The sequence below is a fragment of the Lutra lutra genome, chromosome 11 (genome assembly GCF_902655055.1).
Source record: "Lutra lutra chromosome 11, mLutLut1.2, whole genome shotgun sequence".
Classification (NCBI taxonomy): domain Eukaryota; kingdom Metazoa; phylum Chordata; class Mammalia; order Carnivora; family Mustelidae; genus Lutra; species Lutra lutra.
Window position 1 is genome coordinate 16044399 of NC_062288.1, and position 23115 is coordinate 16067513.

Consider the following 23115-nt stretch of genomic DNA (forward strand, 5'->3'; position numbering starts at 1 on the left):
ACTTTTGGGATTTTATCAAGATCAAAAGCTTTTGCACAGCAAAGGAAACAGTTAACAAAACCAAAAGACAACTGACAGAATGGGAGAAGATATTTGCAAATGACATATCAGATAAAGGGCTAGTGTCCAAAATCTATAAAGAACTTAGCAAACTCAACACCCAAAGAACAAATAATCCAATCAAGAAATGGGCAGAGGACATGAACAGACATTTCTGCAAAGAAGACATCCAGATGGCCAACAGATACATGAAAAAGTGCTCCATATCACTCGGCATCAGGGAAATACAAATCAAAACCACCATGAGATATCACCTCACACCAGTCAGAATGGCTAAAATTAACGAGTCAGGAAATGACAGATGCTGGCGAGGATGCGGAGAAAGGGGAACCCTCCTACACTGTTGGTGGGAATGCAAGCTGGTGCAACCACTCTGGAAAACAGCATGGAGGTTCCTCAAAATGTTGAAAATAGAACTACCCTATGACCCAGCAATTGCACTGCTGGGTATTTACCCTAAAGATACAAACGTAGTGATCTGAAGGGGCACGTGCACCCGAATGTTTATAGCAGCAATGTCTACAATAGCCAAACTATGGAAAGAACCTAGATGTCCATCAACAGACGAATGGATAAAGAAGATGTGGTATATATACACAATGGAATACTATGCAGCCATCAAAAGAAATGAAATCTTGCCATTTGCGATGACGTGGATGGAACTAGAGGGTATCATGCTTAGCGAAATAAGTCATTCGGAGAAAGACAACTATCATATGATCTCCCTGATATGAGGGAGAGGAGATGCAACATGGGGGGTTGAGGGGGTAGGAGAAGAGTAAATGAAACAAGATGGGATTGGGAGGGAGACAAACCATAAGTGACTCTTAATCTCACAAAACAAACTGAGGGTTGATGGGGGGAGGGGGTTGGGAGAGGGGGTGGGGTTGTGGATATCGGGGAGGGTATGTGCTATGGTGAGTGTTGTGAAGTGTGTAAACCTGGCGATTCGCAGACCTGTACCCCCGGGGATAAAAATAAATGTTTATAAAGCTGTAAAAAAAAAGAAAAAAAAAGGAAAAAGAAAGGATGAATACCCAAGTTTTGTAGCAACATGGACGGGACTGGAAGAGATTATGCTGAGTGAAATAAGTCAAACAGAGAGAGTCAATTATCATATGGTTTCACTTATTTGTGGAGCATAACAAATAGCATGGAGGACAAGGGGAGATGGAGAGGAGAAGGGAGTTGAGGGAAATTGGAAGGGGAGGTGAACCATGAGAGACTATGGACTCTGAAAAACGATCTGAGAATTTTGAAGGGGTGGGGGGTGGGAGGTTGGGGGCACCAGGTGGTGGGTATTGTAGAGGGCACGGATTGCATGGAGCACTGGGTGTGGTGCAAAAATAATGAATATTGTTATGCTGAAAAAATAAAAAAATTAAAAAAAAATTAAAAAAAATAAAAATACAACTTGAGAACATCAAAAGGATATATTATTGCCAGGCAAAGAATGTCCTTTATGTTCATTATCATTTTCAGTGTCATGATGTAATTTAACTTTCTAAAAGATATTTTTATGACAATCAAAAATATAGAAACTCAGACATGAAAAAATTAAATTAACCCAGCCACCATCCAAAGGGGTAAGTAATATAGGATGGTACCTATTTTCACAGGTCATTACTAGTATTCACAATAACTTTTTAAGGACCTGATAAATTTTCAAAACACAATGTTAACTAAATGGGTTAAGTGATAGAGGAGGGTGTTTAATTGTTTTTGCAATTAGAAATATTCTCATAAAGACTTGAAGTATTATTCACAATAATACTTTGACCAAAAAAAGAGAATAAAAATCAAATGTGCAAATCTTAATTAAAAATGAATATTTGCATATAAAATTGCAAGCTTGCTTATTTATATTTAAAAATATGTGTGGTACACCTAGGTGGCTTAGTAAGTTAAACTTTGGACTCTTAGTTTGGCTCAGATCTTGATCTCAGGGTTCTGGGCTTGAGCCCAGCGTCTAGTTCTGAGTACAAGGTGGAATCTGCTTGAGATTCTCTCTCCCTGTCCTTCTCCCCCTTCCCCCATCCATTCTCTTCCTCTCTCTTTAAAGATATGTATCTTTAAAAAATTTTACATATGTAGGGAAAAATCAAAGTAAAAGTAAATGATAGGTGCCTGTGTTGTCATTTTTACAGTTCATTTTTCTCAAGACTTCCTTGTCTTTAAGGAAGTATGTTTCTTGTGTGTGCTCTGTTATGTACCAGCTCTGTGTTTTTGCCTCAGTCACTTCTCTTTGTCACTATCCTCATTTGGGAACTGGAGATTAATCATGGCAGCTCTCTCATGAGGCTGCAGAGAGTAATAAATAAAATGATGTAAGAAAACGTTTAGAACACTGCCTGACACATTGCAAGTCCACAACAGACATCGGAATATTAATTGTAAAGCTCATCCTTACTTATGTGACATAACATTCCTTTGCAAATGATCCTGCCTATGACATCATGCTCACAAGACTTTTGCAAGCCCCAGGGCAAGTAGAAGCTGGTTTCCAGAGACTGCTCTGACCCGTGTATCCCCAGCAATTGTAGCCTAGTCCCTTCTTGGAGGCACCCAGATGATAAATGAAATTGCATTTCTCTGAGTCCTAATCTGCCTGGTGACATCTCAGTTAATTTTAAAAATGCTTATGCACAACTCACATTCAACAACATCTATGAGATAGTTCACTGCCTGTTGTTCTGTTGTGCTGTGTTAAAGAAGAGTTAAGGTCAGATTTCCCATCCCAGTCCCAGATCAACAGCAAGTCAGAGACAGACAGACATAGGGGCTGAGCACAGCAGGCACATCCTCATGTTTCTGAGCAATGTTTCTGCAGTATGCGATCCCGGGGGGATGGCTGATGGGTGTGAGAATCATCCTGTCCTACCCCAGACAGACACATTCATACTAGAGATTTCCTAGCAGATACGGAACACTCTCACCCCATTTGCCCAGCAATGATGGGACACAGGAAGCCCCAGACTGCTCAGATCTGTGGCTGATCATGAACAACGTCAGGGAACTATCTAAGCCACCACTTCTGAGAAACCCAAACGAGCCCCACCCTCCTGCCACTGACATGTCAAGTCCTGCCAACAGGGACCTCACTTCTTACCTTGTCACTAGGGAGCCAGCCAGGCCAACGGGATGCCACTTCTGGAAGCAGTCATCTTCTCCTGTCTCTGGGCCTGTGAGTTGTCTCCCAGGCACTTCAGTCTACAGGAGAGATTCAAGAAATTCTTTATTATTGCCTTTTTCTGTATCATTTGTTCATGGGAATTTCTCTTCTTTGCTTTGCAGTTGGCCTTGGGCAGGTGAAGTTGGAGCAACCTGAAATATCAATTTCCAGAGCAAGATATAAGAGTGCCCACATATTATGCAAGGTGTCCTCTAAGGACTTTACCAATGCAGTCATACACTGGTACCGGCAGAAAACACATAAGGAGATAGAACACCTAACATATGTCTTGTCAAGCTATACTCAAGTTTCTTTAGGTGGGAAGAAAAACAAACTTGAAGCAACTAAAAATGCTATTACTTCTACTTCAACCTTGAAGGTAAATTTCTTAGAGCAAGAAGATGAGGCCATGTACTACTGTGCCTGCTGGGATTAGATCCACAGCATCAGAGTTGCTAAGAAATGCTACACAAGAACCAATTTCAGGTCTGACTTACCCACATCCTTTTCAATATGGCAACCACAGAGGTTGCACAGCTGGGTGCCCAGCCTGAGCTCTCTCTCTGCTATATTTCCTGAACTCTGCAGGAAGACATTTTAGATTCTACTCATACAATGAGCTCCACATGATACCAGCAGCACTGGTACAAACATAAACGTTTTGATGCTATTTCCCATGAAATTCAGTTGCCTGGGAACTCTGAAAATGCAAGATGAATGGTTCAGAGAAAAATCCATTTATCTGTTAATTCACCATAGAGAAAGAGATTTTGAGTATTTGAATGGTTCAGAATGAATCCAGGAAGAGGTATACATTTTACATAAATATTTCCTGTTATTACTACTTTCTGATTTTATTCATTTATTACAGTTCTTCAGAGGTGCAATGATCTGTTGAATGTAAATATTGCCTTCTATTTGTATCTGAGGCCATCCTGAAGGGATCTGACCATTAATTCCTGAAGTAAACAGTCAGGTATTTGTTGGTATAGGAGAGACCAAGGTTTAAACCCTGTATTCTAGAGGTAGAAGCAGAAACTCACTCCGCATTCAGGGATCAATTCTGGGAGAAAACCAGCACATTGAGTGTCTCCAACGTGGTGGATATGCCTCTGACTTTGTTCTCTAGGGTTCTACAAAGAAAACTAAGGATCTAAGGACCAAATGGTTAAAGAGAAAGATAATACACCCTGCATACATCTCTAAAGAAAAAAAAAAGGCACTGTCCCTCACAAACCAATGAAACAAAAAATCATTATTGAGAATTGAGTTCTGTGATTAGTAACTGGATGGTTGTGAGTTTATAAGAAATAGGGAAACAGTGGGTCTGGAAGAGATTATGCTGAGTGAAATAAGTCAAACAGAGAGAGTCAATTATCATATGGTTTCACTTATTTGTGGAGCATAACAAATAGCATGGAGGACAAGGGGAGATGGAGAGGAGAAGGGAGTTGAGGGAAATTGGAAGGGGAGGTGAACCATGAGAGACTATGGACTCTGAAAAACGATCTGAGAATTTTGAAGGGGTGGGGGGTGGGATGTTGGGGGCACCAGGTGGTGGGTATTGTAGAGGGCACGGATTGCATAGAGCACTGGGTGTGGTGCAAAAATAATGAATATTGTTATGCTGAAAAAATAAAAATTAAAAAAAAAAGAAATAGGGAAACATGCAGTGTAAAAATTCCACTACCTTTCTTGCTTCAACAGCACATATGCTAAAATTGGAATGATACAGAGAAGATTAGCATGGCCCCTGTGCAAGGATAGCATGTGAATTCATGAAGTGTTCCATATTTTTCTAAAAAATATATAATAATTCCACTCCTGCATCTTTAGAATCCACTTTCAAAGGATGAGGAAAAACCTTTACTTCGCAAACCTTGTACCTTTGGTAACATGGATATCTGATTACATAATTGCCATGCCTGCATTTAATACTTGGTTCCCGAGATCATGACAACATAGTCATTCTTCTTCTCTTTCTAAGAATCAGGTGGTGCTACCAAGTACAGAGGTGCTATAGAAGCAGAATGAAGTCCTCCCACAGCAGTGTCATCCCCTTCTCAGAGGCAAACACATGATCTGATGTCCTACACCCTGTCCATTATGACTCCTATTTGTGGTGGATCCCGGGAGGAGAACACTGAATGAATGGTTTCAACATCGCCTTACCTTTCACCTAATAAGTCTACAGAAGCAAAGGTGAGAAGACCACTTCTTCTTGTGATGTGAATGAAAGATGTGAATGAAAAGAGGGAATAAGGGGCACTGGGTGGCTCAATCATTAAGCATCTGCCTTTGGCTCAGGTCATAATCCCAGGGTCCTGGGATCGAGCCTCACATCAGGCTCCCTGCTCAGGAGGAAGCCTGCTGCTCCCTCTCTCACTCCTGTTTGTGTTCCCTCTCTCACTGTGTCTCTTTCTGTGAAAATAAATAAATAAAATCTTAAAAAAAAAAAAAGAAGCACTGATACGCTTCTCACAGTATCAGTGCTAAATACAGATTATTTCATTTAATCCTAAAAAGAACAGTGCAGACCTTGATTAACACGGTCACATGGCAGTGAATCTCAGGAGATGGAACCGCCCTTACAAAACAACCATGACACACTACAGTGTGAGCAGTAGGGCATAGGGTACCTCATCTATGAGGCTTTGAAGTGAGAGGATACCATATAGCTCTTAAAAACATGCTTTTTGAAGAATTATAAGTAAAATTTACAACTTTACTGAAGGTCAAACCAATTCTCCCCTCACGCGGACCATGGCAGGCATTACTAAGATGTGCATATTAACCTCCAAAGGCACCCAGAGCATGGAGCCTCAAGAGAGGATCTGATCAAGATGGAGGGCCAAAGGTAAATTCAGTATTTTCAGCAGCCCTGCCATCAATATTTTTGGGTTTTTACATTTAATAAAGATTGTTTGTATAATAATTTAAAATGTAACTATATAAAAATAATAAAATAAAACTGTCTATATGACATTTCAAATGGTTATATATTTATATTTTCCATTCTATGGTATTACTGCTTACACCCCCAGAAAAAAGAATAACTAGAAAACTATGATTAAATACAATGACAAGAGTGGTTACCATGGAAAAAGAGGGCCACAAACTATGCCCAAGTCCAGCAAACCCCCAGTTTAGTAAATGAGGTTTTACTGAAACACAGCCTGGACCATATGCTTACAAATTGTAGAAAGCTGCCCTTGCATTACAATGGCAGAGCCCAATATTTGCAACAGAGACCCACAAACCTTAAACTATTGATCATTTCGCCCTCTACAGAAGATATTTGTCAGTCACCTCCCTAGAATGATATACTATGGAGTGACATTTATTTTTATTTTATCTTTCCTTCTGTTTCAGGGTTTCCTCAATGACCCTTTGTTACATATCCACTCTCCCCATATTAACTATCTCACTCTGGATAAATATCTTGCCATATCTTTGATTCATTTTCCTCATTTGGAAATAGAAAACATAAACATATTTACCTGGAGGAACCACTGAGAGAAGTAACTTAGAGAATACATATAAAGTTCTTCCACATGCTTGGAGCAGGCCTAATGTTCATTATGTTGAGGCACTGAATTTCTTATATGGGTTATTATGGCATATTTGACCATAATATAACAAAATATAAAACCAAAACCAAAACTTATTATTTTCTCTACTTCTTAATTTTAAATAATAGAATAAGTGAAAATAGAAAACTTTTCCTCTCAGATTTTCTAACAGAAAACCTGCTGCTGACATTCCTGGAATACAACCATGCCTATTCATTTCCTAACTGTCTGTGATGGCTTTTGTGCTACCGTGGCTGAGGTGATGAATTAGAAGAGAGACCTTAGGGCCAAACAGCCCAAGTAAAGCATTTGTTATCTGACTCTGAACTGAAAAATGTTGGCAGCTCCTTCCATGCGAAAAAAAAAAAAAAAAAGAGTAAAGAAATGAGTTTTTAACTACAATTAAAATTCAAGATACATGAGTACTTTATAGTTTTCTGAGTATAGATTCTTAGTCTCTTTGGTTAGGTTTATTCCTAGGTATCTTATAGTTTTGGGTGCAATTGTAAATGGGATGGACTCCTTAATTTCTCTTTCTTCTGTCTTGTTGTTGGTGTAGAGAAATGCAACTGATTTCTGTGCATTGATTTTATATCCTGACAATTTACTGAATTCCTGTACAAGTTCTAGCAGTTTTGGAGTGGAGTCTTTTGGGTTTTCCACATAGAGTATCATATCATCTGCGAAGAGTGATAGTTTGACTTCTTCTTTGCCGATTTGGATGCCTTTAATTTCCTTTTGTTGTCTGATTGCTGAGGCTAGGACTTCTAGTACTATGTTGAATAGCAGTGGTGATAACGGACATCCCTGCCGTGTTCCTGACCTTAGCGGAAAAGCTTTCAGTTTTTCTCCATTAAGAATGATATTTGCGGTGGGTTTTTCATAGATGGCTTTGATAATATTGAGGTATGTGCCATCTATCCCTACACTTTGAAGAGTTTTGATCAGGAAGGGATGCTGTACTTTGTCAAATGCTTTTTCAGCATCTATGGAGAGTATCATATGGTTCTTGTTCTTTCTTTTATTAATGTGTTGTATCACATTGATTGATTTGCGGATGTTGAACCAGCCTTGCAGCCCTGGAATAAATCCCACTTGGTCGTGGTGAATAATCCTTTTAATGTACTGTTGAATCCTATTGGCTAGTATTTTGGCGAGAATTTTTGCATCTGTGTTCATCAAGGATATGGGTCTGTAGTTCTCTTTTTTGTTGGGATCCTTGTCTGGTTTTGGGATCAAGGTGATGCTGGCCTCATAAAATGAGTTTGGAAGTTTTCCTTCTATTGCTATTTTTTGGAACAGTTTCAGGAGAATAGGAATTAGTTCTTCTTTAAATGTTTGGTAGAATTCCCCCGGGAAGCCGTCTGGCCCTGGGCTTTTGTTTGTTTGGAGATTTTTGATGACTGTTTCAATCTCCTTACTGGTTATGGGTCTGTTCAGGCTTTCTATTTCTTCCTGGTTCAGTTGTGGTAGTTTATATGTCTCTAGGAATGCATCCATTTCTTCCAGATTGTCAAATTTGTTGGCGTAGAATTGCTCATAGTATGTTCTTATAATTGTCTGTATTTCTTTGGTGTTTGTTGTGATCTCTCCTCTTTCATTCATGATTTTATTTATTTGGGTCCTCTCTCTTTTCTTTTTGATAAGTCTGGCCAGGGGTTTATCAATCTTATTAATTCTTTCAAAGAACCAGCTCCTAGTTTTGTTGATTTGTTCTATTGTTTTTTTGGTTTCTATTTCATTGATTTCTGCTCTGATCTTTATGATTTCTCTTCTCCTGCTGGGTTTAGGGTTTCTTTCTTGTTCTTTCTCCAGCTCCTTTAGGTGTAGGGTTAGGTTGTGTACCTGAGACCTTTCTTGTTTCTTGAGAAAGGCTTGTACCGCTATATATTTTCCTCTCAGGACTGCCTTTGTTGTGTCCCACAGATTCTGAACTGTTGTGTTTTCATTATCATTTGTTTCCATAATTTTTTTCAATTCTTCTTTGATTTCCTGGTTGACCCATTCATTCTTTAGAAGGATGCTGTTTAGTCTCCATGTATTTGGGTTCTTTCCAAATTTCCTCTTGTTATTGAGTTCTAGCTTTAGAGCATTGTGGTCTGAAAATATGCAGGGAATGATCCCAATCTTTTGATACCGGTTGAGACTTGATTTAGGACCAAGAATGTGATCTATTCTGGAGAATGTTCCATGTGCACTAGAGAAGAATGTGTATTCTGTTGCTTTGGGATGAAATGTTCTGAATAGATCTGTGATGTCCATCTGGTCCAGTGTGTCATTTAAGGCCTTGATTTCCTTGTTGATCTTTTGCTTGGATGATCTGTCCATTTCAGTGAGGGGAGTGTTAAAATCCCCTACTATGATTGTATTCTTGTCGATGTGTTTCTTTGATTTTGTTATTAATTGGTTTATATAGTTGGCTGCTCCCACGTTAGGGGCATAGATATTTAAAATTGTTAGATCTTCTTGTTGGACAGTTCCTTTGAGTATGATATAGTGTCCTTCCTCATCTCTTATTATAATCTTTGGCTTAAAATCTAATTGATCTGATATAAGGATTGCCACTCCTGCTTTCTTCTGATGTCCATTAGCATGGTAAATTCTTTTCCACCCCCTCACTTTAAACCTGGAGGTGTCTTCGGGTTTAAATGAGTTTCTTGTAGGCAACATATAGATGGTTTTTGTTTTTTTATCCATTCTGATACCCTGTGTCTTTTGATTGGGGCATTTAGCCCATTAACATTCAGGGTAAGTATTGAGAGATATGAATTTAGTGCCATTGTATTGCCTGTAAGGTGACTGTTATTGTATATTGTCTCTGTTTCTTTCTGATCTACTACTTTTAGGGTCTCTCTTTGCTTAGAGGACCCCTTTCAATATTTCCTGTAGAGCTGGTTTGGTATTTGCAAATTCTTTCAGTTTTTGTTTGTCCTGGAAGCTTTTAATCTCTCCGTCTATTTTCAATGATAGCTTAGCTGGATATAGTATTCTTGGCTGCAAAATACTCATGAAAGAAATTGAGGAAGACACAAAGAAATGGAAAAATGTTCCATGCTCCTGGATTGGAAGAATAAATATTGTGAAAATGTCTATGCTACCTAAAGCAATCTACACATTTAATGCAATTCCTATCAAAGTACCATCCATTTTTTTCAAAGAAATGGAACAAATAATCCTAAAATTTATATGGAACCAGAAAAGACCTCGAATAGCCAAAGAAATATTGAAAAAGAAAGCCAAAGTTGGTGGCATCACAATTCCGGACTTCAAGCTCTATTACAAAGCTGTCATCATCAAGACAGCATGGTACTGGCACAAAAACAGACACATAGATCAATGGAACAGAATAGAGAGCCCAGAAATGGACCCTCAACTCTATGGTCAACTCATCTTCGACAAAGCAGGAAAGAATGTCCAATGGAACAAAGACAGCCTCTTCAATAAATGGTGTTGGGACAATTGGACAGCCACATGCAGAAAAATGAAATTGGATCATTTCCTTACACCACACACGAAAATAGACTCAAAATGGATGAAGGATCTCAATGTGAGAAAGGAATCCATCAAAATCCTCGAGGAGAACACAGGCAGCAACCTCTTCGACGTCAGCCACAGCAACATCTTCCTAGGAACATCACCAAAGGCAAGGGAAGCAAGGGCAAAAATGAACTTTTGGGATTTTATCAAGATCAAAAGCTTTTGCACAGCAAAGGAAACAGTGAACAAAACCAAAAGACAACTGACAGAATGGGAGAAGATATTTGCAAATGACATATCAGATAAAGGGCTAGTGTCCAAAATCTATAAAGAACTTAGCAAACTCAACACCCAAAGAACAAATAATCCAATCAAGAAATGGGCAGAGGACATGAACAGACATTTCTGCAAAGAAGACATCCAGATGGCCAACAGACACATGAAAAAGTGCTCCATATCACTCGGCATCAGGGAAATACAAATCAAAACCACCATGAGATATCACCTCACACCAGTCAGAATGGCTAAAATTAACGAGTCAGGAAATGACAGATGCTGGCGAGGATGCGGAGAAAGGGGAACCCTCCTACACTGTTGGTGGGAATGCAAGCTGGTGCAACCACTCTGGAAAACAGCATGGAGGTTCCTCAAAATGTTGAAAATAGAACTACCCTATGGCCCTGCAATTGCACTGCTGGGTATTTACCCTAAAGATACAAACATAGTGATCCGAAGGGGCACATGCACCCGAATGTTTATAGCAGCAATGTCTACAATAGCCAAACTATGGAAAGAACCTAGATGTCCATCAACAGACGAATGGATAAAGAAGATGTGGTATATATACACAATGGAATACTATGCAGCCATCAAAAGAAATGAAATCTTGCCATTTGCGATGACGTGGATGGAACTAGAGGGTATCATGCTTAGCGAAATAAGTCAATCGGAGAAAGACAACTATCATATGATCTCCCTGATATGAGGGAGAGGAGATGCAACATGGGGGGTCGAGGGGGTAGGAGAAGAGTAAATGAAACAAGATGGGATTGGGAGGGAGACAAACCATAAGTGACTCTTAATCTCACAAAACAAACTGAGGGTTGATGGGGGGAGGGGGTTGGGAGAGGGGGTGGGGTTATGGATATTGGGGAGGGTATGTGCTATGGTGAGTGTTGTGAAGTGTGTAAACCTGGCGATTCGCAGACCTGTACCCCTGGGGATAAAAATATATGTTTATAAAGCTGTAAAAAAAAAAAAAAAGAAAGAAAGGATGAATCCCCAAGTTTTGTAGCAACATGGACGGGACTGGAAGAGATTATGCTGAGTGAAATAAGTCAAGCAGAGAGAGTCAATTATCATATGGTTTCACTTATTTGTGGAGCATAACAAATAGCATGGAGGACAAGGGGAGATGGAGAGGAGAAGGGAGTTGAGGGAAATTGGAAGGGGAGGTGAACCATGAGAGACTATGGACTCTGAAAAACGATCTGAGAATTTTGAAGGGGTGGGGGGTGGGAGGTTGGGGGCACCAGGTGGTGGGTATTGTAGAGGGCACGGATTGCATGGAGCACTGGGTGTGGTGCAAAAATAATGAATACTGTTATGCTGAAAAAAATAAAAAAATTAAATAAAAAAAATATTTAGATGCAAAAAAAAAATTCAAGATACAATAAGAAAATATTTTGATAAATTTTACTCTGAAAATGAAAACAAAGCTTGCATGGCAAAAAGCAGCTGAAAGGGGCGCCTGGGTGGTTCAGTGGGTTAAGCCGCTGCCTTCGGCTCAGGTCATTTTCTCAGGGTCCTGGGATCGAGCCCCGCATCGGGCTCTCTCTCAGCAGGGAGCCTGCTTCCTCCTCTCTCACTGCCTGCTTGTGATCTCTCTGTCAAATAAATAAATAAAATCTTTAAAAAAAAAAGCAGCTGAAAATAAATTTAAAAAATTTTTTAAAAATGGGCAAAAGACTTTACAGATACTTAACAAAACAGATGGCAGATAAGCACATGAAGAATTGTTCTGCATCATTAGCCATTAGGGAAATGCAAATTAAAAGCATGACAAGATAACACTGTACAGTTGCTAAAATGATTAAAATTAAAAATACTGACAAAAAAGCAGTATAACTTAAATCAAAAGTCAAATAACAATCCATGAGGAAATACTTTCAAGTTGTACAGCACATGATGATCAACTATCCTCAAAATAAAAATACATTTTAAAAGTGGAAGGAAAATGGCAAAAGATATGAAAATCCAATTCAGAAGAGAAATATAAAAATAGTTCTTGAATATATTCATGTTCAACTTCACCTTTAATAAGGTAAATATCAATTAAAATGACATTGAGATACCATTTCTCATTCATGAGACTGAATAAAAGCAATACACTCTGTTGGGGAAGTTGTGGGAGACACTCTGACACATTGCTGGAAGGATGCAAAATACAACCCTTTCATGGAGGAATTTGGAAATATCTAACAAAATTTCACATGCATTTAACTTTAACCTAGCAAAAACCTTTTAGAAATTTACTCTGAAAGTACAGTTTCAACACTATAAACATATATATATATATATATATATATATATATATGCACAAAAGTATTCATTGGGTAACTGCAAAATGTTAGAAATGATATAAATATCGAAATATAGTGAGTTTAGTTGGATAAATGATGGCACATACACCTAGTAGAGGAGTATACACTGCTAAATAGAATGTGAGATGTAAAATCCATTGTAATACATTTTTCTGGCAAATCACAATTGGAAGGTAAAATTTAAAAAATATTTCATTTACAATAGTCACACTAACAATATGAAGAGAACCTCTATAATATGTAGAGGTTAAATTTAACCAAAAATGGGAAGGATTTGTATGCTAAAATCAATAAAACTTTACTGACAGAAGTAGAAGAAGAAGTAAATAAATCTAGAGTTATACCATGTTCACAGATTGGAAGACTCAATACTGATAAATACGTTCAATGTAATCCCTACTAAAATCCCAGGAGAACCTCTCATACAAATTAATAAACTGATTCCAATATTTATATGGGAAGATGAAGAATAGTGCATTGCAAAATAGTTTTGAAAATAATTTAAGCACTTACTATGAACCTACAGTGGTCAAGACAGTGGGGTATTGGTGAAAACATAGATACATAGATAAGAGGGAGAGAATCCAGAAATAAGGCAACACATAAGTGGTTAACTAATTTCTAACAAAGATGCCAGGGAAATCCATTGGACAAAGAATGGACTTCTCTACAACTGGTTATGAAACAACTTTTCATCTATGTAAAAAAAATAATAAACCACAATCCATATCAAATATCACATACACTAACGAAAAACAGATTCTAGGACAAAAATATTTGTGACCTTGGGTTAGCCAAAGGTTTCTCATATAGAACACAAAAAGTGAGAATCATAAAAGAAATGTTTGGCAACTTGCACTTCCTCAAAATTAACATTTCTGTTCTTCTCATGACTGAGAAGTGAAAAGTCAGGGAGGGAATCAGGAATGTCTCCCTCCCTGACTTTTCACCCGAATGGATGGAAAATAAAAAGTGAATCATATAAATCAAATCAAGACAAATAAAATAAAAAAGCCACAGATTAAAAAAAAATTACCCAAATACCTATCAGAGAAAAGACTGAGATCCACCATATCGAGAGAAGTGTCAAAGCTGAGTATTAACAAATTACAGTTAAAAAATTATAAAGAGATATAATGGGAATTTGGGCAGAACTCAACTGAAATTTAACAACAATTTATACTAAAGAAAAGCAAACAGGGGCACCTGGGTGGCTCACTTGGTTAGGTGTCTGCTTTTAGCTCAGGTCATGATCTCAGGGCCTGGGATTGAGTCAGGCTTGAGTCCCCGACTCTCAAGTCCCAGGCTTGAGCTCCCTGCTCTGTGGGGAGTCTCCTTGTCTCTCTGCCTCTCCCTTCCAGCACTACCCCAACACCACCACCACTTGTGCTCTCTCTCCCTCTCTCTCATTCCCTCACTCTTCCTCTCAAATAAATCAGTAATATCCTTTAAAAAATAAAGGAAAACAAACAAACAAAATATAGGAAAAAGGACCCACATGTGTTCCAAGGTGTTGAGAGCTAGAAATAGCTCAGGTCTCATCTTAAAATAACATCCAAAAAAGGAGGAGCTGAAATGTCATTCTGTATATCCATTGGAGAACTGAGATTGTACTTAAATAAAAATTGGAGACAGGCTCTTGCAGGGAGAAACAGGAAGTGAGCATTTGTTCATCTTGGATAGATGTTGTCAAAACACATTCACCTGGTCACAAGATTAAAGTGGAAATTTCTAAAGAAATATAAAGAGCTGAGTATAGACTAGTGGAAGAGTGTGAACCCTGAGGGACCATGTATAAAGTATTTCCCATCACCTTTTAAGTGTCTTCTCCAGGAACTCCATAAAATTCTTGGAGGGAAGATCAGGGACATTCCAGAAAAATGCTTCTCCCTTGATGCTGCAGGAGGGGAACAACAGCTAAAGCTAAATCCACCCAGACCTAATCTATGCCATCACCACTGTAAGAAACAAGTGACTTCATCTGCAGGGGAAGGTGCTGGTGGAATCCCCCTGCTGTTGAGGGAAGGCAAAGGAGGAGATCACAAAAATGTTCACCAGAAACATCTCCTCTATGTCCAAAAGTACCACCTTTTCATTTACAGAAGGATGGGCATCAAAGTACAACCTGAAGTAGGTGGGTACTTATTGTGGCTGAGGGAGTGAAATAGGGATTTAAAATTTCCTACTTCTGGAAAACTGGAAGGAATAGTTGTGAAGACCACATCCTTAAAACCCATTTTTACTGCATCTGCTTAAAATTGAGACTTAATGAAAATATCAGGAATGTCTCCCTCCCTGACTTTTCACCCAAAGGCCAGCAAACCTTTAGTAAAAGTCACAGTGGAATAGATCTCAGAGACCTTCAAAAGATGGACTCTCTCTGGTGAGCAAAACAAACATTAGACTCAAAGACAAGTGAGGAGAAAAGACAAAGTAGAACTATGGAATTTTTAAGTGTCTGAACACTAACAAAACAAATTTCAACCCTGATAACTTAACAACAACAAACTTCAACTCCAGTCTAACTCCTGATCCATTAACATAAACCCCCAAAGTAAAGGCCTAACAGGAAAGGTGTGTTCACTTTCAAACACAAAACATATTTACTTCAGTATCTACTATACCACACAACATGTCCAGCTTCCAAACAAAAATTTCATAGACGTACAGTAGGTCAGGAAAAATACACTCTGAGGACTCAAAGCCATTACCACAACCAGATTGAGACATGACACAGATGTTGAACTACAGGGAATTCAAAATAACTATGATTAATATATTAAAGGCTCTAATCTAATGGAAAAGGTAAACAATACTCAAGATTAGACAGATAATTTCAGTAGAGAGATGGAAAGAACCAAATTAAAGGCAAGAAATAAAAACACAATAAAGGAAATGAAGAATGCCAAAAAGGCTCACCAGTGGATTTAAGAGATACAAGGAAAGAATTAGTCTACATGAGTACAGACCACTAGAAATTATCTCAACTGCACTGGAGGACTAGAGAGAGAGAAAAAAAGGAAAGGAGGGAGTGGATAAGCATAACTCATAAAAGCAAAGAACTGTAAGAACTTCCTCCATCTCTCTCTCTCCCTCTCCACTGATTTCAACCAATTAGGGACTACAGTCCATTAACAAGAAAATGGCTTCTTTACATTAATATCATTGGATGGTAACAGTCACACAGTGATGAGAGAAATCTGCTGATAAAAAGAGTTAGTAGACCTATTTTGCAGGATGATTTGGTGTAAATACTGTGGCTCCCTTTCTCTGCTGTCTATGGGTCTTACCAGCAAGCCTCGGGATTCACCAAGTTAGTGAGGAAGACGCTGGGCTGGAATACTACACCTGCTCAAATACACTCCAGTGAAGTGTGGAAATGCTCCGCTGCCACTGGACAAAAGCCCTCCCACAACTCCACACCTCTGCCATCATATACATGCTCCTTTCTACCTCCCAAAGGGACCTGACTAATGTCTATACAGGAATTTTCTCCTGAATCTGTGTCCTCAGCAAGGTCTGAGCTAGGAGCCAGGGACCGAACCTGTGATGTTTCTTTCAGTCAGGTCACTTTATCAACTATCCTTACCTTTGTGGGACCTACACTAACTTCTGCAAGTGTTTTGATTTTTATACTTCTGCATCTATGAGAAGTTTCTGGGGAAGGAAGACAAATCAATGTGCAAAATGGTGTGCTGAGTTTGAATGAACGAACAAATGAACAAAGGAATGAAAGGTGGAAGATACAAGACTTTTGAGTGTTACAGATCTGGATTTCAAATTCCTGCTCAGCCACTTAACCAGCAGCATTGACTGAGGAAAGGTACTAAATCGTTGTTATACTGTGTTCCCAGTTTTAGGTATTAACCTGCTGGATTGCTGGGAACTAAAGAAGGTTGCATACAGACAGTTCTAGTATGGGATCAACACATCACAGTGTCCTTTCCCATAACTGAACTACTTCATGAGCCATCTCAGCGAACACAGGATCTCAGGGAGTCTTTAAAAATCACATCTCATTTTGCCCTCTAAACAACAGTAAAGTGTTGCTTTAATTCTAAAAAGCTAAGAATTGTGAAGAGGAAAGAGTCAAGGGTAATAAATGAAAGATATTTTTCCTCCCATATTTTTCTTTATTCACAGTATAGAAATGTCATAGCATCTAAAGCAATAACTATAGTAATTTTAAATATTCATCAAACTTTGTGAACTTTCTATAAACTATTGATCTATAAAATATACTTACTTCTGCATAAGGTTGTGAGATTAGTATCTCGTTTGTTATTATATAATAAGACTTTTCTTCCAATTTGCACGCTAAGTTAGAGCTCTCCACACTTTCAATCTGAGTGAAAAAGAGCTCAAGGATAGGTGTGTCTGAAGTAAAAGCTAAAGGAAAAATGCAAGGTTGTTGTTCCCAAGGGGAATATACATTGAATTATTATAACACGGGTGTTTTGGTGAGGTCTTCCAGGATCTGATAGTTCTTTATACCAAGAACATAATAAAATAACACAGAAAGATCTTACTATGAGGGTCTTTCATTGGTTCTAAAGCAAACCTTCCTTCCCCATTCTTGCCTCTGAGGAAAAAGGGCTCCCTCCACTACTACCTCCCCAGTCCTGATTCATGCTCCCTCTTGGAGCCCATTCTAATTAGTCACTGGCAATGCCAAACCTATGGATGTATGTATATCTTTGGCTTGGGTTTGTAGGTGACTATACACCTTCTTGTCTTTTCACTGTTTTTTATGTCCACTATCAACTTGTGCAGTACCTCTGAACGTATTCCCTTGCATTTCAAATGGAGACACCAAAATGAGAATCTCTCAGAATCAACTCTCTTTTACCTGAACACCAGTCAGAACTTTTCATATACATTGCAAGCAGTCTAGGGTTTCCCTTGAGAAGGTCATTGTCCCCTGGTACCAATTAAAGAAGAGCCCCTGAAATGAATCCTATCTCAACCAACATTGCCTGTAAGACTAGCCAAATTCTGGCTAATCACAGATAAGAAAAACAGTCTTCTACCTGATAGTCAATAAGGTCCTCATGTCCCATGAAGCCCCCTGATATTGTCCCTACTGGAATCTCACAATATCAGAGAGTGAGAAGGACCTGTAAGTAAACCTTCTCTATTACTAACCCTCATAACCTTCTCACTTGAGCAACCACAGCAGACACTTTCCTGCTCTTAATCACAGGTTCATAAGCTGTGGGAACAGAAAGCACCCTTTGAACATTCATAGCCCAATGCCCACACAGCAAATGGGATGTGGGAAAGCAGGGGTGGCAAATGTCTTGTCCAAAGCTAGTTAACCACAGAAGTAGGGCTACGCATGCATTTCTGAAGATCACAGAATAGCTTCCAAGAGGCTGCTTCTTTCAACATTTCAGAGAAATGGATTGGGTTTTCAAATTTGGAGTTAAAATGGTATCTATTTTTTCATAGAAGATAGATTTCTATAAATTGATTCTTTCATTCCAGGGATAATATGTCATTACACAAATTATTTTCTCATTTGATTGTGCAGGAAAAAATCATTTTGCTGTCATTAAAGTAGCTGATCACAGAATGGAGAACATTGTTCACATTTTTCAAATATATTTCTATTGGTATATTTGCAGTGTAAGTTACTGAAGAATTTCCCTCTTTAGAAATACAATCCCAAATTACTAACAGAGGAGGTCTGGTGTTTGTGAGAACACAAAGGCTTTTCCTTTGATGCACACTCTGAGCAATTTCACATAATTGAACACCTGGATATCAACCTCTTAATTCACTGAACGCTTTCCTGATAATGTAGATATGTAGTGGATTGACCAGTTAATCCCAATCTCTCTCTCTCTCTCTTTTTTTTCTTTTGTTCTTAGTGTTTTTGTTTTCTATCAGCCCCTTTCAGTAACTATTGGCTTCTTGGAAAACAGACACTTGGGTCAACTAAGCTCAGGTAAACTTATAAAATATCAGATGCTATGAAGCCTATATTCAAGGATTCCCCAGGAAACTCTGAAGATCAAATTGCCAGTACAAGGTTTCTTCCTGCTGGTCTTGCCATGAAGCTCAGGAGAAGGCTGATGTTTTTGTAGAACCTCTAACCAATGTGGTAACAGTCTGGGTCAAAAGATTTGCACAAGGAACTAAGCTCATAGTAACACCCCCAGGTAAGTAACTTTCTTTTGTTTAAACCTTGTGAATGAAAAACTGATAGATGATTTTTAGAAAAAACAATGTAGGATCACCTCAGCATAGGGACAGCAATTTTGCTGTCCATATGTAGGGATATATGGAAAGAAAACTCTTTGCATATTATTTATTTACTTCCCTTCTTGAAAGCAGATTTATTATTTTTATTTTTTTATTTTTTATAAACATATAATGTATTATTAGCCCCAGGGTACAAGCAGATTTTAATTCTACTTTTAGAAAATACACAAACACACACACACACACACAAATACACACACACTAAAATATATTCAGGTTTGAAATTAAAATTATTTTGAGAACTGTGTTTATAAAGCATTGGTGTGAGTTCATGGTTCAATACACTTTTCTTGTAGTCACTTATGTAAGAAATACTTGTAAGTACCTCTAATATTAATAGGGCTCCTTTCTTAGTGAATAGTGATTCTTTCTCAAATAACTTGAAATTTATATGATTACTTTTGTGTCATCTTTTAGACCAGTGCAAAAAAAAAAATCTTAGAGTAAATGACTATAGAACATCAATAATCCCACTTATTCTTATTACTGTAGCATCTTAGTGGGGAGGCTGGCACTAGTCAAAATTTTTGCTATTGTTAGTCTTATAATATTGCCTAGAGATGGTCTAGTTTAATGAATTTGTGAGCTAATTAAACCGATTCAGCTCCAGAACTCATAAAAAGAGTCTTCATGGTTTTAGGAGAGTTTGGTGTAGAAAAAAATTATGGAGTGTATAATCATCTGTTAGCAAATAAATTTTGATTCACTTGTTATTGCTTTCTTAAAATTATAAAAATTATATTTGTTCATTATGGAAAAAATTAGAAAAGAAAAAATTAAAATTTTATAATGACAGTTGTTACTGTTAACATTTTGGATTCCCATCTGTTCATATTATCAATGTAATAACAATCTCAAGTGAATGGTGCTAAGAGTATATGAAATTAAATGCAAAAACAGCTATCATAAAAATTGGGACATGGTCAGTGATAAAGAATATCAATTTTTCAGAATTCAAATGACCACCCCCTGGATGTCTTTGTAAAATCAGGAGTACAGAAAAATATGTTAATTATTCCCATTTAGTCTACAGATCAGTTCAGAACCAATGGTCTAATTTGTGGAATACTTCAATTTCTAAGACTCACTGTCACTTGCTTCTAAAAATGTTGAGAATGTAAAAAGCATTGTCTCAAATATTGTTAGCCTGAATATAAGATGCTCTCTCATGCTTTCGTGAAAATATCCAGACATAAAGGAAAAAGAAAGGCTGTTTTGCAACTTGAATATATAAATTTATAGTAATATGGATAAAAGTCAAATAATCACTTGTTAATTTAATATCTTAATTAAATTATACCTACACAGTTAAAAACTATTTCAATACAAATACCAGTTGAGAAATACTGCCTTTTTTACCCCTAATTTCATTAAAAAGAGTTTTGTTCAACACTTCATATCCATCTAAAACATCCAATTTGGAGCAAATTTCTGGATCGTCTTAGGGTCTAAGTGTCTGTTTTGAGATCCCCTTATAATGATGTCACTGGATAGTTTATTTGAATAGAAAACTACCCACTTAAAAAATTTTTTAAAATGCATTTTTATTCCCTCTGGTATTCTATATTTTTCAATGTAAGTATAACATGTAGAGATTTTTGTTCCAGGTAATATTTACCAAATCCATATTAAACTTCTTTACTGTCTTTACCAGCTCTACCTCTTATGTCAATGTTGAGTTTATTTCAGGTTGTTTTGAGTATTTGAATATTGAATATTGAATTGAGTATTGAATTGAATTGAGAATTTAATTTGGAGGATTGAATATTTCAGTATTGTTTGATCAAAGAAGAGCATTAGAAGAGCCTCTTTTAATATGAGAGGCTGAAACAAAAGGCAACTCCCATGTTGTGAGGGATAATATTGGGAATGAAAGCTTCACCTTATGCTCTGGCATTTCAATGTGTTTGATTCCACATGCTTTGTGTCTATATCTCAGCAGGATTTGTAAACATCTCCTGGTTTTCATGTCATCTTTGAGGTAGACCTTGCCAAACAGTCAAGCTCTGGGGCAGAAAAAGAAACAAGCTCTGGCGCACAAACTATTTATCATTTATTTATACTACCTATTTCCCAAATCTATTTGAGAAGACTTAAAATAAAATACACAAGTAGAGTTCTGTCATGAACTAAAAATAAAAGATCCTAAGCACTGAGGAAAGCAGAAGAAAAAGAAAAAAGGCCTGTAGTTATCTATCAGGAAACACAGAGTCAAATTTTAGGTTCAAAGGTAGGGAAAACTGTGATGAAGTACATACTTTATATCACCTGTGAAAATGAAGCACACTGACTTTTCACATTTGTTATGTTTTTCCCACCATAAAATGAGAAAGTACTTTAAAGTACAAGTCCCTTAGGAGGAATGTGAAGTGAAAGAGTGGACATTGCCTTCCACATCCACTTTATAAAATGGAAGAAATGGTCTTAAGAAAAGCACATTCTATGCTCCCACTATGTCATTACTTTGGGCACCACAATATTTAATGTCATTCACAGATGGTGACCTTCAGCAGACCTAGTCAGACACCAACAAATTTGACCTTCATGCTCATATTTATTAGAAAAAAGTTTAAATATTTTAAAAACAGAATTTTAAATAAAGTTAGAAATGTCATAAATTTGAAATTCATATTCCAGTATGAATTAGCTTTATTTATTGCATAAAAGAAAAATAACAAAAAATAGAGAACAATTAAATCAACACCAATATGCAGGTTTGAAATATCACACTTGCACTTGAAAATGTAGCTGACATTTAGTAAATTTATATAGAATTCATACTGCTGCATCTTAATAAAATATAAATAACTCAGACTATTTAACTCCAATGTATTTTGTGATTATTCCAATTAATGTATATGAATGTGTTGAAGAGGTTTATGTACTTTGGAATATGATTTCTACTTCATGAATCATAAAAATGATTTGGGCCATAATATAATAATGTTTAAAAAGAATGTTGAAGGAAAAACCATGTAATCTAATTACCTAAAGGCAATAACCATGCGTAATCAACGTCACTATTTTAATGTTCAGTTAATATTCCATTGAGAAAATTGTGGAAGTTCAAGATTCATTTTATCCTGGGGTGCCTGGGTGGCTCAACTGTTGAGTGACTGCTTTCAGCTCAGGTCATGATCCTGGAGTCCCATTATAAACTCCCTCACTGGGCTTCCTGTTCAGGGAGGAGTCTGCTTCTCCCCCTTACCCTTCCCCCTCTTATGCGCTCTCTCTCTCACTCTCTCACTATCTCTCTCAAATAAATAAATAAAATCTTAAAAAAAAAAAGCAAGATTCATTTTGTCCTGGAAAGAATAAAATAAGAATCTAACAAAGGGAAAGGACAGGAGGCAAAACAGTGTGTTATATTCTAGAAAGTTTTCATTCATCATTTGATTTTCAATTTCTTGACTATAATGAATCAGAAGTGTTCCTATAAAAAATACAAAGTTTCTAGGATGTAAATAGGATTCCTTAACATATTGACCAGAGACTAAAACTATGTAAATAACATAAAATGGAAAAATTAATCTTAACTACCATGCTTTCTAAATTAAAAACAAAGTATATGGTTGGAAAAATATGCAGTGTCTTACTATTATAATATATATAGTATATTTAATATATTAAAAAATCATATATATTATTATAAACAAATATATATTATAGTATATTTATATATTGTATATTTATATATTGTATGTATATGTATATACATATATAATTATATAATATATATAATATATACACACATATATACACATAATATATACACACATATATAATTACATTATAATGTATATAATTTATATATAGTTATATATAAATTATATTATATTATATACATTATATATATATACACACATATATACACATGATATTTACACACATATATAATTATATATTTAATATATATTATATTATATACATTATATACATTATATATACATTATAATATAATTAT

General features: G+C 36.9%; 1 non-coding gene and 1 gene segment (V, D, J or C); both read left to right on the plus strand.

The window, feature by feature from the left end:
* Nucleotides 1-3117: 3117 nt before the first annotated feature.
* LOC125080597 (T-cell receptor gamma chain C region C10.5-like) overlaps nucleotides 3118-23115 on the plus strand; it is a 36826-nt gene continuing 16828 nt past the window's right edge. The window contains 3 exon segments of the C gene segment in view: nucleotides 3118-3244; nucleotides 3355-3666; nucleotides 18989-19048. Coding sequence covers nucleotides 3202-3244; nucleotides 3355-3666; nucleotides 18989-19048 — 415 coding nt within the window.
* LOC125081504 (U6 spliceosomal RNA) lies at nucleotides 4928-5030 on the plus strand. Its single transcript, XR_007121709.1, has one exon. It is a non-coding gene; the product is annotated as a U6 spliceosomal RNA (small nuclear RNA).